General features: G+C 33.9%; 1 protein-coding gene across 7 annotated transcripts in view; it reads right to left on the reverse strand.

The window, feature by feature from the left end:
* Positions 1 to 14,361, reverse strand: part of Agtpbp1 (ATP/GTP binding carboxypeptidase 1) — a 207,684-nt gene that overhangs the window by 99,087 nt on the left and 94,236 nt on the right. For 4 of the 7 annotated variants that reach the window (XR_013090371.1, XR_013090370.1, XM_076846130.1 and 1 more), the window contains 3 exons: positions 5,732 to 5,797; positions 4,373 to 5,085; positions 3,539 to 3,598 (listed from right to left, as the gene is read on the reverse strand). Coding sequence is in view for 5 of the 7 variants with exons in the window: in XM_076846130.1 (XP_076702245.1) it covers positions 3,539 to 3,598; positions 4,373 to 5,085; positions 5,732 to 5,797 (839 nt within the window). In the remaining 2 variants the exon portion in view is untranslated. The remainder of the gene's footprint in view (positions 1 to 3,538; positions 3,599 to 4,372; positions 5,086 to 5,731; positions 5,798 to 14,361) is intronic. The other 3 variants (XM_076846132.1, XM_076846131.1, XM_076846133.1) reach the window with 3 other exon arrangements.

Here is a 14,361-nt window from a genome sequence, read left to right on the forward strand (position 1 = left end):
TTATAACATAACAAAATATCTATTACAAAATGTAGCTAGAGTTTTCTATATAGATGAAAAATAATGGAAAGAAATCAAAATACTGGTCACCTTTGGGGCACAGGACAAAAAGTGGCCTTTCTTCTTTTATTTTGTTATGTCCTGGTTTTATGAAATACAAAAACAGGAAAAAAGCACCAATAATGCTAAGCATACACTAAAATATGAGATGAATTTCATTACAATTTTTAAATGCAACTTAAACCAAAACTAGGACTTAAATAATCATTAGTATATGTTTACAATAAACAAGTTTTAATGCATTATCTACAGAGATAAGAATCTTACAACAGACATTTTCCTTTCAAATGAGGCAGATTTAGAAGTTTTATTCATTTTATACTAAACCTTCTTTAAAAAATATTAGTGATGCATACTAGGAAGATAACCACACAATAGAAATTTAAAACATAAAAGCTATTTTCATTGAATAACTTAAAGCAGTCTGATGACTCTTTTCTGAAAAATGATAAAACAGTAAATCTTCATTAATTTCAATACTGCTCATTCACAATGCTACCGCACACAAACAAGGACCAAGGAATGGCAAAAAAAAGTCACAAAATGCTCATCATTTGCTCAAAAAATAAGTTTCAGAAGATTGGGCAAGGAAGTTAAGCAAACAGGAAGTGACTCCGTCAATGTATTTCAAAAGACAAGCATTTCAGAGTGCTTTGAAATACCAGTTACCTGGCCCATATTAGGTTTTTTATGGTATACAAAACCACAGTCTCAGACCATCTAGCTACTAGGTTCAGCAAACCTTTCCTGTAAAGGGCCAGATAGTAAACATTTTAGGCTTTGCTGGTCTCCTTCACAACCATTCAATTCTACTATTGTAGCTCAAAAATAGCAACCAAAAACATAATAGACATGGCTGTGTTCCCCAAAAAAAACCCTTTGTTTATATAAATTTTGTATAATTTTCATATGTCATAAATTACCAATTTTTCTCTGAACTGTTTTAATGATTTGAAGGTGAAAAAAAATAACATTTTTAGCTTGTGAGAGAACAAAATGGGTAGCAGACCAGATTTGGCACATGGGCTATAGTTTCCAATTCTAATCCAAATGGATGACTATCAAACTTTTTTGATTTTGGCCAACAAGAAATACATTTAAAAAATCATAACCCAAGTAGTAGCAGAATGCTTGCCTAACATGCACTGAGGTCCTGGGTTCAATAGCTGGTACTACCAAAAAAAAAAAAAAAGAAGAAGAAGAAATCATAATCCTACAAAGAGAAAGAGGACATAGAAGATTATAATAACTTAGTTGTACCACATGTGAACACTGCTATTTTCTATTAGTTACTAATAGTTAATGACTCAAATTTGAAAAACACTCTCTACTTTCTTTTTCTTCAGTCAAGAAAACTGGTCTCTAGAGAAATAAAACTACTTGCTAAAACACCCACGTGCATGCGCGCACATGCACGCAGCACAGAGAGTCAAAGGGTGAACTACATTTAGAACTTGCTTTTCATAGAGCATTCTGCCCTGACAAGGTGTCTCTCACACGCCAAACGGTCTTACTGCATTCATTGAATCTACTCCAAGTATTTCTGCTATATGCACTTGTTCTCAGTCTCAAGCTAATTTAACTTGAAGGAACAAATAATTCTGGAAAGTTTTCTACTTATTTCTCAGCAATATTGGGTAAAAAATTGAAAGGGCAAGAGAAGATACACAACTTTGAGCAATGAGACTACATTCTTCACAATTTCCACATGAACACTTGGGACATTTGCAGAGGAGAGAAGAGGCAATAAGTTTCAAATACCAAAGTACTCTTGTCTATAACTTATAAACACTTTTTAAGTGAAAACATTTTATTTTTTGTAGTAGTTATAGCTAAAGTAACTAACATTTATTGGAGAAAATCCTACACATCTAAATAATATAAACAGAATCATATAAATGATACATGTCTAATGTAAACACATAATACATCTAATATAAATCCTATACATCTAAATAATATAAACAGAATCATATTGTTTTCATTAAAATATGAAACTTCCTACCCATCAATGTGATCACTCTCAGGACTGCAACACCATATTGAAATATGATTATATTCCTGCCTCTTATCCAGTATTTGATAGCCAAAAAAACTGACAAATATGTAACAATGGAATTATGACAAATATGATAAAAGATGTTCTTTGCACCATAGTATATACAGATCAGTCAACCCTGGTAATAGTCACCATTACACAAAATGCATGATGCTGACAGACTAGAAGACAAAAGGTTTTAGATTGCTTTAGAAGTTATGATTCATTTCTGTAGCAACAAATCAGAAGGCAGAAAACATTTCCAACAAAGTTGTGAAAATTAGTGGGAAATTTTATCTATATAGAAAGAAATCTTTGAAATTTGTAGGGCACCATGGCCACCCAACCTCAAAGGTGTATTGGAGCCCAACCCCATTTTTCTCACTGCAAATTTTCAGAAAGCAAACACAGATAACAGAGTTTAAAATGATTACGTTTCTGGGCTCTTGTTTGAGCCTAATCTCCTTTGCTCTGTAACTTACATACCAACACACCTATCTGTAAAACACATATGCCATCTCTCATTGATCTCATGATCTTTTATCACGCTGTTTGCCTCCCAGAATCAAAAATATATCTTAAAAGTTTTGGTTTGAACATTCGACAAACCCAGCGGTATATCACACTGTACACAGGCAATAAAAAAGTCCTATAGGTGGTCTAATATACCAAAAAAAAAAAAAAAAAATGTTAGACTCTAATCTGTTGATTCAACTTGCAGAGCAATTCCAAGGTCAATGTTTCAGGATAAATTGAGAGAAATCATCATAAATATTAAAAGAAGAAAGGGCTGTAGATAAGACATAATAATTCCCAGCATGAATAAATCCTTTCACCCTTAGAACAGCGACATGTCCATTCTTGGTTAAACTAGACAAGGGAGTAGCAAGTGGGTGGCCTGAGTTCCACATATATTCACCTTATTGCCATTGTGTAAAAGCAACCCTACTTCCTTGAGTCATTCTGAGTTAATAACTTCTGTTAAGATGGCAAAATCTTTTCCCCCCTCCTGGTCCTAGCCAGAAGGAAGCTAGAATCTCCATTCAGTAACCACAGCTTGTTGTTACATTGTACCCTTGCTGTGTCTCTTGCAATTAAGACTGCACCTACCATGGGGACTGGACTTCTAATCCTGCAGAGCCCAGAGGTGCAGGGACAGAAAGCACAAATTCTCCTAGTGGGACACTAGGAGCTGTAGTAAAATAGGGCCCAGCTCTCCCCTCCTGGTTCCCAGACCTACATATTCTTTCTATTGGGGATATAGAACTGTGCAAAAGTGTCTAGCTAGTGCATCCTAAAAGACTGACTCATCCTTGCAGAGTATTTCCTCGAACTGAGAGCTTCACCTATGCTTTTTACAGCACACTACAAGGTCAGCTGCCTCTAGATGGTGCTGGCTGTGATTCAGAAGACACCACAGCCTGGCCCACTCTGAAGTACCTTTTCCAGTGAAGAAAGGTTCCTGTTTTGATGCTGTATGATTGATGTGGTATTCCATACCTGTGGACCAAGTAGCCAAATAGTTGCACTAAATACACTAAGTTGCCAAGTAAAAATAATGAATTATACTAGATGTTACAGATAAAAATAAATAAAATGTAGTTGTTGCCTTAAAGAAGCTTTTAATCTAAGGAAATCAAATACCCACAGTAAGGTCTTCTCTTTCCATTAAATACTATACTCATAATAAGAGCATCCAAATTATTTTAGATACTGAGAAGCCATTATCATAAAGCATTAGCCATGATCACTAAATATAGTCTGGACACACCAAAAAAGTTATTCTCTATTTCTAATATCTATTAATAGTTTTTGTAATATCTAATATTACTTGGCAATATTTAATAACTTTACTAACTGCTTTGATTAATCTCAAATTTTTATATTATATATAAAAAATTAACATTTCAAATTTTACTACAAAATAATAACTGTTCACATTGCTTTATTTATAGCCTATTTTTTCAACATTCTTTTATTGTTGCATTATAGTTGTACATAATGATGGGATTTGTTGTTACATATTAGTACATGTATTTACAGCCTATTACTAATTAATATCTAAGTCAAGTTCAAATGATCAACTACTAAATAAATATTGCTAAGGTAACATTTATTCAAAGATGGATAATTTCAAAACAATGCTAAATGTCCAAAGTAGAATAAAAATTATGGTAACTTTTATTCAGGCTAATTTGTTTCCTAAATATAATTATTATATCTCATATTTTAAAAATGGTTTTACTTAGGAGGAGTAAGAGATCTGCAACTCACCTTTGTACACCATAAGGCCTTTCTAAAATAGGCTCTTTGAATGGAGGTGGAATGTGACCAAAGTAATCAGGATAAGCCACCTCTGAATATTCTGGGACAGACTTTGTGTTTTTCACAACCTCAATATAAAGGTCTGGGTCATGGAGTGTAGGTCCATCAGGTACTTCAACTGATGCTTGTTCCACCGATGAATTAGACTCGGTATCTTCATCATCTTCAGTTTCAACCCCAGTACAGCAGAGCTTCCCTAGCTGAACTGTCCGACCCTCGAAAAGAACATTTCCACAGGTAGCCATGTGTGGACATGCTTTAGTGCATGTGAGAACAGCAAGAGGGAGACTACAGTCCTTCTTAACTTCTGCTGTCAAACCTGGGGCTGTTTGAGAAGGAATATTCTGCAATGTGATTCGGTCCAATGCTTTCACAATATCATTGTTTAAGCCATGGGTTGGTAAAATGGTTCTATTTTGATCACCTAGCTGCTGTTGTAATGTTCTGTCATCAACTTTAATATCTTCTTTTGCTACATCCATAAAGGCAGGTTGCTTATCTTCCTCTCCTTTAGGAGATACTTTTTCCTTCATTACAGGTCCCTTTTTTAAATTAGCTGAACTCCCAGATGCATCCTCTCCAGCCGTGGGAACAACAATTGGGCCACGTAATTTTCCCTCAAATACAAAAGGCTTTGGTTCTTTGGAGATTAAATCATAGTCCTTTAAAAATAAAAAATAAAATGTTTAATCTGTCATCGGTCAATATTAAAATACATTAACAAAAGTAAGATCATTTTCTTTTTATATGCTGCCTCAGAAACTTAACATTTGAAAATTTCAAAGATGGATAAAACAAAATGTTTTAATTTCACTAACAAAAGACAAAATATTTAACCACAACAAAATTTTTAACAGATTTTACTCTTTCCACATAAATATGGGTATTTTAGAAAAGCATAAAGATATTAAAGTTATCCAAAGTCCTATTGGGGAAACACAACTAAACCATTGTTAGTTCAACAAATGTTACAAAGTATCTGTTTGGTGCAATATTTATGGAGTATCTGTTTTGTGCCAAGCATTGTTTCAGACATTTAAGACACATCAGTTTAAAAGAAAAAAACAAATTCTTCTCTTGACAACTTTTATTCTTATAGGAATGGAAAGGAAAGGACTCATGACCAGTAATAAACATGACATGAGTATCTTTTCTAGAACACTAGAAGGGTGTAAAGTTCTATAGAAAGGAGTAGGGGAAAAAATATAATGAGGATCAGAAGTGCCACAGGCAGGAGAGGTAGGTAGCAATTCTAAATGTCACTGACTAGGGCTTATTGAGAAGATGAGATATAAGCAAAAGACTTACGAAGTTGAGGGTGCCACACACACGGTGTATTCCTGCCAGAGCACAGGCCCCAGAATGGGTGAATGCCTGGGGTATTCAAAGACAGGAAAATTGGTATGGAAGGAACAGAACATAACAGAAAGGTGAATTCCAAGAGGCCAAAGCAAGCCAGGTACCACAGAGCCATATAAGTTAATAATTTTGGCTTTACTCTAAATGGGAGGGATGAGTGCCATGACATGACTTGTATCTTAAAAATAATACCCTGGTGCAGGGTTTCTTAGGCACATCAGTAGATATTTTGGACCAAATCATTCTTTTTGTTTGTTTGTTTGGTTTTATATTTCAGGGGACAAGGGTCTTATACACTACAGGGTGTTTAGCAGCATCCTTTATATCTACAACTAGATTCCAGTAGTATTCCCTCTGATTACCAAATTTAAAAACCAAGAATGTCTCCTAACATTGTTAAATGTCCCCTGAGAGGCCACTGAAAACCACTGCTCTGGTCATGTAATCCAAGCAGTTCAGGAGGTTGAGGCAGGAAGATCCCAAGTTCAAAGCCAGTCTCAGCAACTTAGCAAGGCCCTGAGCAACTTAGTGATACCCTGTCTCAAAATAAAAAAAATAATTAAAAAAAAAAAGCAGGGGCTGGGGATGTGGCTCAGTGGTTAAGCACCCCTAAGTTCAATCCCCAGAACCAAAAGAAAAAAAAAAAGGAGAACCATTGCTCTGATGCTCCTCTAAGAATTATCTGAGGAAGAGAAAGTACAAGCAAGAGTCCAAAAAGAATCTGTTGTAGTAATCCAGGGAATCTGGCTAAGAGAAGATGAATTATCAACATATTGCAGAACCAATTACTATACTGATAGAACTCATATGGGGTAGCAGGCACAGAGAGAGGTCACAGATTATGCGAGAATATTTTCAAGAACAAATGGACAAGCATGAATCAGGAATTAACTTCCAGACATGCAAAGTATGACCTATCCATGTAACAGATGATGTAAAGTAGGCAGCTGAATATCAGTCTAAAATTCAAACAAAAATTCTATGCAGAAGAAATAAATGTCAGAGTCCTTAGCATACAGATATTATTACAAGTAATTTAACCAGAAATCCTCAATGAAGAGAAACAGAGAAGAGAATAAAGAACTGAGCCTTGGAGTAGTCTAATCTTGGAGGCTGGGGAGATAAAGATGAGCCAGAAAAAAAGATGGAAGAGGAAGAGTCAATTCTGCAAAGAAGAAAAGCAGGAAGGAAAAGGGTCCTGGAAGCTATATTTAAAAAAAATATTTATTAGTTGTAGTTAGACACAATATCTTTATTTTTCATTCATTCATTCATTCATTCATTCATTCATTCATTTTATGTGATGTTGAGGATGGAACCCAGCGCCTCACACATGCTAGGCGAACGCTCCACCACTGAGCCACAACCCCAACCCTTGGAAGCTACATTTTAGAAAGGATGCTCACTGAGCATGGTGGCGCACACCTGAAATCCTAGCAGCTCAGGAGGCTGAGACAGGAGGATTGCAAGTTCAAAGCCAACCTCAGCAAAAAGTGAGATGCTGAGGAACACACTGAGACCCTGTCTCTACATAAAATACAAAACAGATCTGGGGATGTGGCTCAGTGGTCAGGTGCCCCTGAGTTCAATCCCTGGTACTAAAAAAAAAAAAAAAGGATGCACTTTCAGAAATATTTTGATATCTACGCAAGATTCCATCAAGGAAATATACCATAAATAATTTAATCACTGCCTTACTGCTGAGCACGTAATCCTTTAATAGAACAAAGAATTATTTAAACAAACATAGTTAAACCATTTTCAAAAATATTGCTATTATAAAGAACTCCACAAATGAAAATCATTTTGCAAAATGTTTTTGATTTAAGATGATTTCCTAAGCCTTGGAAGTACAGGGTCACACATTATATTCAATTTTAATGCTTACTGTAAACTTCCAGATACATTCAAAATTTATTTGTATTAACATATTCCCAGCAACTATGTGTGAGAGTATCTAATTTCAACTGCTCTCTACACCTTGACAATATCAGGTACTATGTATTTTTTTAAGTTTTCTAAACTGATAAAGAATATTATTTTACTGCTATTTTAATTTATATTTCTTTAACTATTAGAAAAGAAAAAATTTTCCATGCATCTACTAACAGCAGCAATTCTTCATAATTAGTTTGTTTCTATAATACAGTATCTTTCTTGTTCTGCTATGTAAATTTTCACATTATATTTACACACATTTAGCTAACTCATTTTTGCAAACATTTTTCTATATTTACAATTTATCTTTAAATTTGCGTTAACTTCTTTAAATACACTAATGTAGTCAAAACCAGATCTTTTCATTTGTGATCAATTCCTTGAATGCCCACTATACAAAAACTAAGGATTCAAATATGATTTATGTCAGCCCCTGTACTATATATAATCCAAGCAGACAATGGAGGCATAATGAAGGGGTAGTAAATTTACATTAAAAAAACACTTGTAGGAAATATGATGGTCAGTATCCACCCCACAGAAACGTTTATAATTGTTGCATGAGATTTTAAGTATTCAGTAAGTGGATAAGAAATCAAGGATTAAGGCCAAAACATAAGGAGCGAGGTAAAGATGGAAGCTAGCTTTCACTCTGAAAAAATTTCTAAACCAGTTAACTGTGGATATAGCTTTTCCCATCTCAACAAGAATGAAGATAAACCCAGAACTAGAAAGGTAGAGAGTCCAAAAGAAAATCATCCTTCCACAAAGACAAACCCAGAGATCTAATACTTCAAAATACAGGTCCTAGAAATACCCTCAGCCCCAAATAGACAGTAGCAAGGAAAACCCAATGTTTTAAGCCTTAACACCAAGATGGTGAAAAACAACACTACTCACAAACTGATACCAAAAGCCTGCCATCACATCACACAAATTTACAGCCTCAATTCACTTTATCTGGGTGGTCCAAAAACCGTCAAGGAAGAATTTAATCTAGAACTGTGCCTGTCAAAAGCACAACATAACACTTCTAGAGTTTCCACATAATTTCCACAAACAAAATCATTAAGAAAATAAATAGCTCGTAGTTACTCTATTTAAAAAAAAAAAACTACATATACTAATTGAGAAAGAGAAATAAAAAAGACCTATAAGAACTTTGAACACTAAAATTACAAAGACTAAGAAAGGACTATACTTACTATGTTTAAGGAAATAAAATATAAGAAACAAAAAAATTAAATACTGATAAAACATTTTTAAAAACCTTCTAAAAAATCAAAAACAAATGAAATGGTTAGTGGATATTTCTTATAACAGATTAGACAAGCCAAAAAAATAATTAGGAAATTAGCAAGCTGGCAGACAGTTCTGATGAAATTACCTAAATGCAGCATAAAGAAACCAAGAGAAGGAAAACATGAAAAAGAAGTAAAGACCCGTGGAAAAGAATAAAAAGGTCTTCCATTAGATTAGAATTGTAGAAAAAGAGAAGAAAGAGTATCAGAGCAAGAGGTAGTATCTAAAGAAGAGAATGAAGAGTTTTTTTCCAAATTCTATGAGAAAACAACTGATATAATCCAAACACAATGAATCTCAAACAGGATTTTTTTCCAAATAAGATTTTAAAAAAGAAAATCCACACTTAGTCAACATTTCTGGGAAACTGCAAAGCACTAAAGCCAAAATATTATGTGAAAAGCCACCACTTTCAGACTACATGATAGACAGCAACACACACAGCGAGAGCAAGGACAGAGAACAAGCCACTAAAACACATATTTCAGGTAAAAGGAAAATAATCCCAGAAAGAAGTTCTGAGGAAAAAGAAGATATAAAAATGTTAAAAGTGGGGATACACAAAATATTTTAAAAAGCAGTATTATCACATGGTTTTTAAAAGCTCTTCTTATATCTGACAAATAATCACTTTCCAGCTATGAACACTAGGTAGCAGTGGCCCATATATGTATTATTTATTACTTGAAGCATGACATACCAAGAATAACGGGACTGTAAATCCTGAGTCTTCATCAGGACTGGCTTCCCTGTCACTTGGCCCATCCAACTGTGGGCTGTTCCCTTTGCTAAGGGGATAATTTCCCTGCCGTAACATTGCCCTCTAGTGGTCTTTGTTCTTCCTACAACCAGAGGTACACTTACCCCAACCTTCCTCTGGAATTGCGGGGTTGGTTCATTGGTTTCCTGTCTCCTTTACCTCTAACTCCTTTTCTCTCTACGTTTTTTATTCTATGATGGAGTGGAGTGAGTGAAGGAGAGAAGACTAGAGAGCATTAGTTAATGTTACAGATAGGTAAACAGGCTTAGAAGAGTGAAGCAATTTGCTCAACATGTTTATCTACAAAGCAACTGGATTAGAATTCAAACTATGTCTATTGCCTTGGAATTCTGAGCTTTTTTCCATCCTCATTTTCTTCATCTTTTCCTGTCTCCTTCCCTTTTTATACTCTTGCCCTCCCACAAATGCCAAGTGACACTATCCCGTACAGGGACAGAGTTAAGACCTAGGAATTAATATATTCTGTCTAAGAGGTAGCTCCCAGTTTCTTTGTACAGACACATAAATAAAAATTATAACACAAAAAAATAAATAAATAAATAAAGTTTTCAGGGCTTTATTGATTCATAGAAAAAAAAACATAAAATAGTTTAGGAAATGATTGTTTCCTTTTATCACTGAAGGAGAAATCAAAAAGAAAGATGCTGAGAACTTAAGCTTTAGTTAGTATGTTAGAATGTCAAGAGTAACTAGAATTTTTGCATATATGTTAGTACTCCCGCTTGGGCTTTAAAGGGATGCAGTTTATTCTACATAAATTATACACCCTCCTAGAAGTTGATTAAAATAATAAAAAAAACAAGGTTTTTTAGGTTCAAATGAGTAAATGGGGAAAACTGGAAGAAGAAAAAGTAAACCAAATGAAGGCAAGAAAAAGAAAATACAAAATAAGATTTTCTAAATTAAACCCCAATATCAGAATAATTATAGACAAATGATCTAAATGCTCCAGTTAAATGACAAAATTCAGATTCAATTTTAATAATCCAACTAAACTATATGTTCCTTAAAATATATACAGCAAAGGAAAATAAAAAGCTAAAAATAAGATTTAAAAAGACTCCAGGGAAATAATTAAAGTTAATTAATGTAACTACATTAATATTTTAAAAAACATTTGTTAAAGTCTTACAGATAAAGAAAATAACTTCATAATGATAACAAGTTTCATTCCAAAGAGAAGAAAACTCATTTACATTATTTTTTAAAACTTTTTTATTTTTTAGTTGTAGATGGGCACAACACCTTTATTTTAATCATTTATGTGGTGCTGAGGATCAAATCCAGTGCCCTACATATGCAACACAAGCACTCTACCACTGAGCCACAACTCCAGCCCCTCATTTACATTTATGCACAATAAACCTCAAAATATATATATATATATATATAAAAACTAACAAACTTGCAAAGAAAAATATATTCACAATCACTATAAGAAATTTTTAATAGTAATTGATAGAATAAGGAAATTTTCACAGTAATTGATAGAATATGGATAAAACTTCATAAATATAGAAAAGACACTTTTCAACACAATTAACAATCCTGTCACAATGAGTAAATATACAAGTGTGCCTAACAACTGTAAAATAATTCCTTCTAGGCATCTAGAAATAGTCACAAAGCCTTCGAAACTCAAAGGTTGCAAAATATTATGGTGTGTTCTCTCATTCTACTACAATATGCTAGTAATCAATAAAAATGCTAAATTATGATAAAATGGATTCTACTATGATGTATATATAATTAAAAAGAACCAATAAAAAATAAAATTAAAAAAAGCCAACTTTGAAATAACCAGAGAATCAAAGAAAAAAAACATATTGGAAATCAAGTTTCAAAACAAAGATAATGAGGGCTGGGGATGTAGCTCAGTGGGAGAATGCTTAGAAATGAATGTTTATAAGATGCTGTCAGAAAAATAATTATGTGGATATTTATAATATAAATATGTATATATTTATATTCTTATGTACGAAAAGAAGAAAGGCTGAAAGTGAATGAATATCTATTAAGGTGACACTGAAAAAAAAAAGACTAATGAATGAAAACAGAACAAATCAACACATGAAACATTATAAATATATTTAGAGAAAGGGTCATTTTTAAAAATACTAAAAATGATTACAGGAACTAGTGCATTGAAATACATAATGGTTAATTTGAATTGTCAACTTGATTGTATTAAGAGAAGCCTATGATTAAGAAGAGGCTATGTATGTATTAGTAACGGTGTGTCTAGGAATGATTGGCATGGGGGATAGCCAAACGAAATGAAGACCCTCCCTAAGCATGAACAGCAACATCCAGTAGGATGATAGCACGGATGGAATAGAAGTTGGAATAATAAGAAAGCAGCAGCAGATGCTCAATTCTTGAATGGGTTCTTGATTGCTGCTGTGATGATCTGAGGATATCAGACTTTCGCTTCTTCACTCTTCCAAAGCGGACTCTGCCACTGATTCTCCAGAAGGCTTTGGTCTTGGCCTAGGGTAGCACCATTGATCCCTCTTGTTGTGGGGCTTCAGCCTCTTGGACTGTGAAGTTACTGGTTCTTCTAGCTCTCCAGCCTGGAAAGCCACTATGGACTATCCAGCTTCTGGTCACATAAGTCAACCTAATAAATCCCCTTTTTATAATTATACTTCCTATTGATTCTGTTCCTCTAGAGAACTCTGACTAAAACAAAAGAGGATTAACTGTGGCAAATAATATGACTCTTTAAACTTTTCCATGATAACTTTCATGGGAAAAATTTAAAACAAAACTTAAAAGGGGGGGAGATAAAATATAACAATTTATATGGTTAATGCCATTATGCTACCACACATAAATTTAAAAATTCTGCAGTGAAAATGCAGAATTTTGATACTTCCAATATTCTGTCATGGAGAAACTAGAGCAAATAAAACTACAATTGTCAATCTAATTCCCTTAAATGTGGCTGCCTATTATTTAAATATACACTTCAAAAAATACAGACTAATAATGTAGTGAAAGAGCACGTTCCTCTAAAACTAAAAAATTAGATAATCAAGTACTAAAACAACTACTTTAGAAATGACTATAACTTTAAAAGGACAGTAAGGTCCCCTAAAAGTCTGCTGATAATTAACTTTAATAATAATATATGCTGCCTTCAAATACCATCCATTTTGCCTCCTCTAGCCATTGTGTGGTAGACTTACACATCTGGAAACAAAATGGGTGGTGCTCAGGATTCAAACACAAGTCATTTTAAGCTTCAATGGGTGATGCTGAAAGCAATAGGCAAATCAGAGTAGGAAAAGTCATAATCCAAATTAACTTCATTTATGTATAACATCTTATAATCTGCCAGAAATTGATATAAGAATGGCTGAATAAAATTTTTTCAAACACTTCTTCTCTGGAATCAACCACTCTTTTTAACACTTGGCAGTACATCCCTTAATATTGCTGCCTATTATTCAAATATACATTTCAAATACTAGAGACTAACATACTGAAAGAGTACGTTCCTCTGAAACTTAAAAATGAGAAAGGTTATCAAATGCTAACACAACTATTTTAGAAATAATTTTCCAATTACACCAAATCAAAACAATGTGCTATTTTCCATACATTACAGAAATATTTTAACTATTTTATATAAAATTTACTGGGAAAATACACAGTGAATTATTAACTGTATACTATTTGAAATACCTTCTTTTGGCTAAACACAGTAAAAAGAACTAACTTAGGAGACTTTCCAGAGCTCTTACACTTAGGCCTGTCTTTACAATATGACCACATCTAGTCAGACCAAAAGTGACTACCTGCTTAAAGAGCAGGAAAACTATAGAAGGAGGTAGCTAGCTGTTCAAAAGTTGCCATGTTGGATACCTTCAAGACTAGCTTATTCTGGATAATAAATTATTAGGAAACAGGGAATCTACAGGTAGACATGCAGCATGATCTAAAAGAAAGAAGTGTCTTATGAAAGAAGGAAAACCAAAATCCTGGTCTTGACACCCATTATAAAATTACACTTCTCTATTCCCACATCAACTTATGATCACATTATGTACACATAATATGTGATTTCTTCACATAATAATCAATGCTCTCCCAAATGCCCTCCTTAAAAAATATGTTTTATGCCTTGATTTAGCAGTATTTGTTATCTCTGGGGTTTTACTTTAAAACGATTGTTAGCTAGACGTAAACACATTAAAAAGAGCAGACAGGGCTGGGGATGTGGCTCAAGCGGTAGCGCGCTCGCCTGACATGCGTGCGGCCCGGGTTGGATCCTCAGCACCACATACAAACAAAGATGTTGTGCCTGCCGAAAAACTAAAGAATAAATATTAAAAAATCTCTCTCTCTCTCTCTCTCTCTCTCTCTCTCTCTCTCTCTCTCTCTCTCTCTCTCCACTCTCTCTTTAAAAAAAAAAAAAAAAAAGGAGCAGACAGATAATTGCTATTGGTTGAATGAAAGAAAATTACTCCATACCCTTTCCCAAATGCATCTTTCTGCCTCCTTCTCTCTTTTTCTTTTATTTTGTTTTATTTCCTTTCCTTGCATGGGTTAG

The sequence above is a fragment of the Callospermophilus lateralis genome, chromosome 2 (assembly GCF_048772815.1).
Source record: "Callospermophilus lateralis isolate mCalLat2 chromosome 2, mCalLat2.hap1, whole genome shotgun sequence".
Classification (NCBI taxonomy): Eukaryota; Metazoa; Chordata; class Mammalia; order Rodentia; family Sciuridae; genus Callospermophilus; species Callospermophilus lateralis.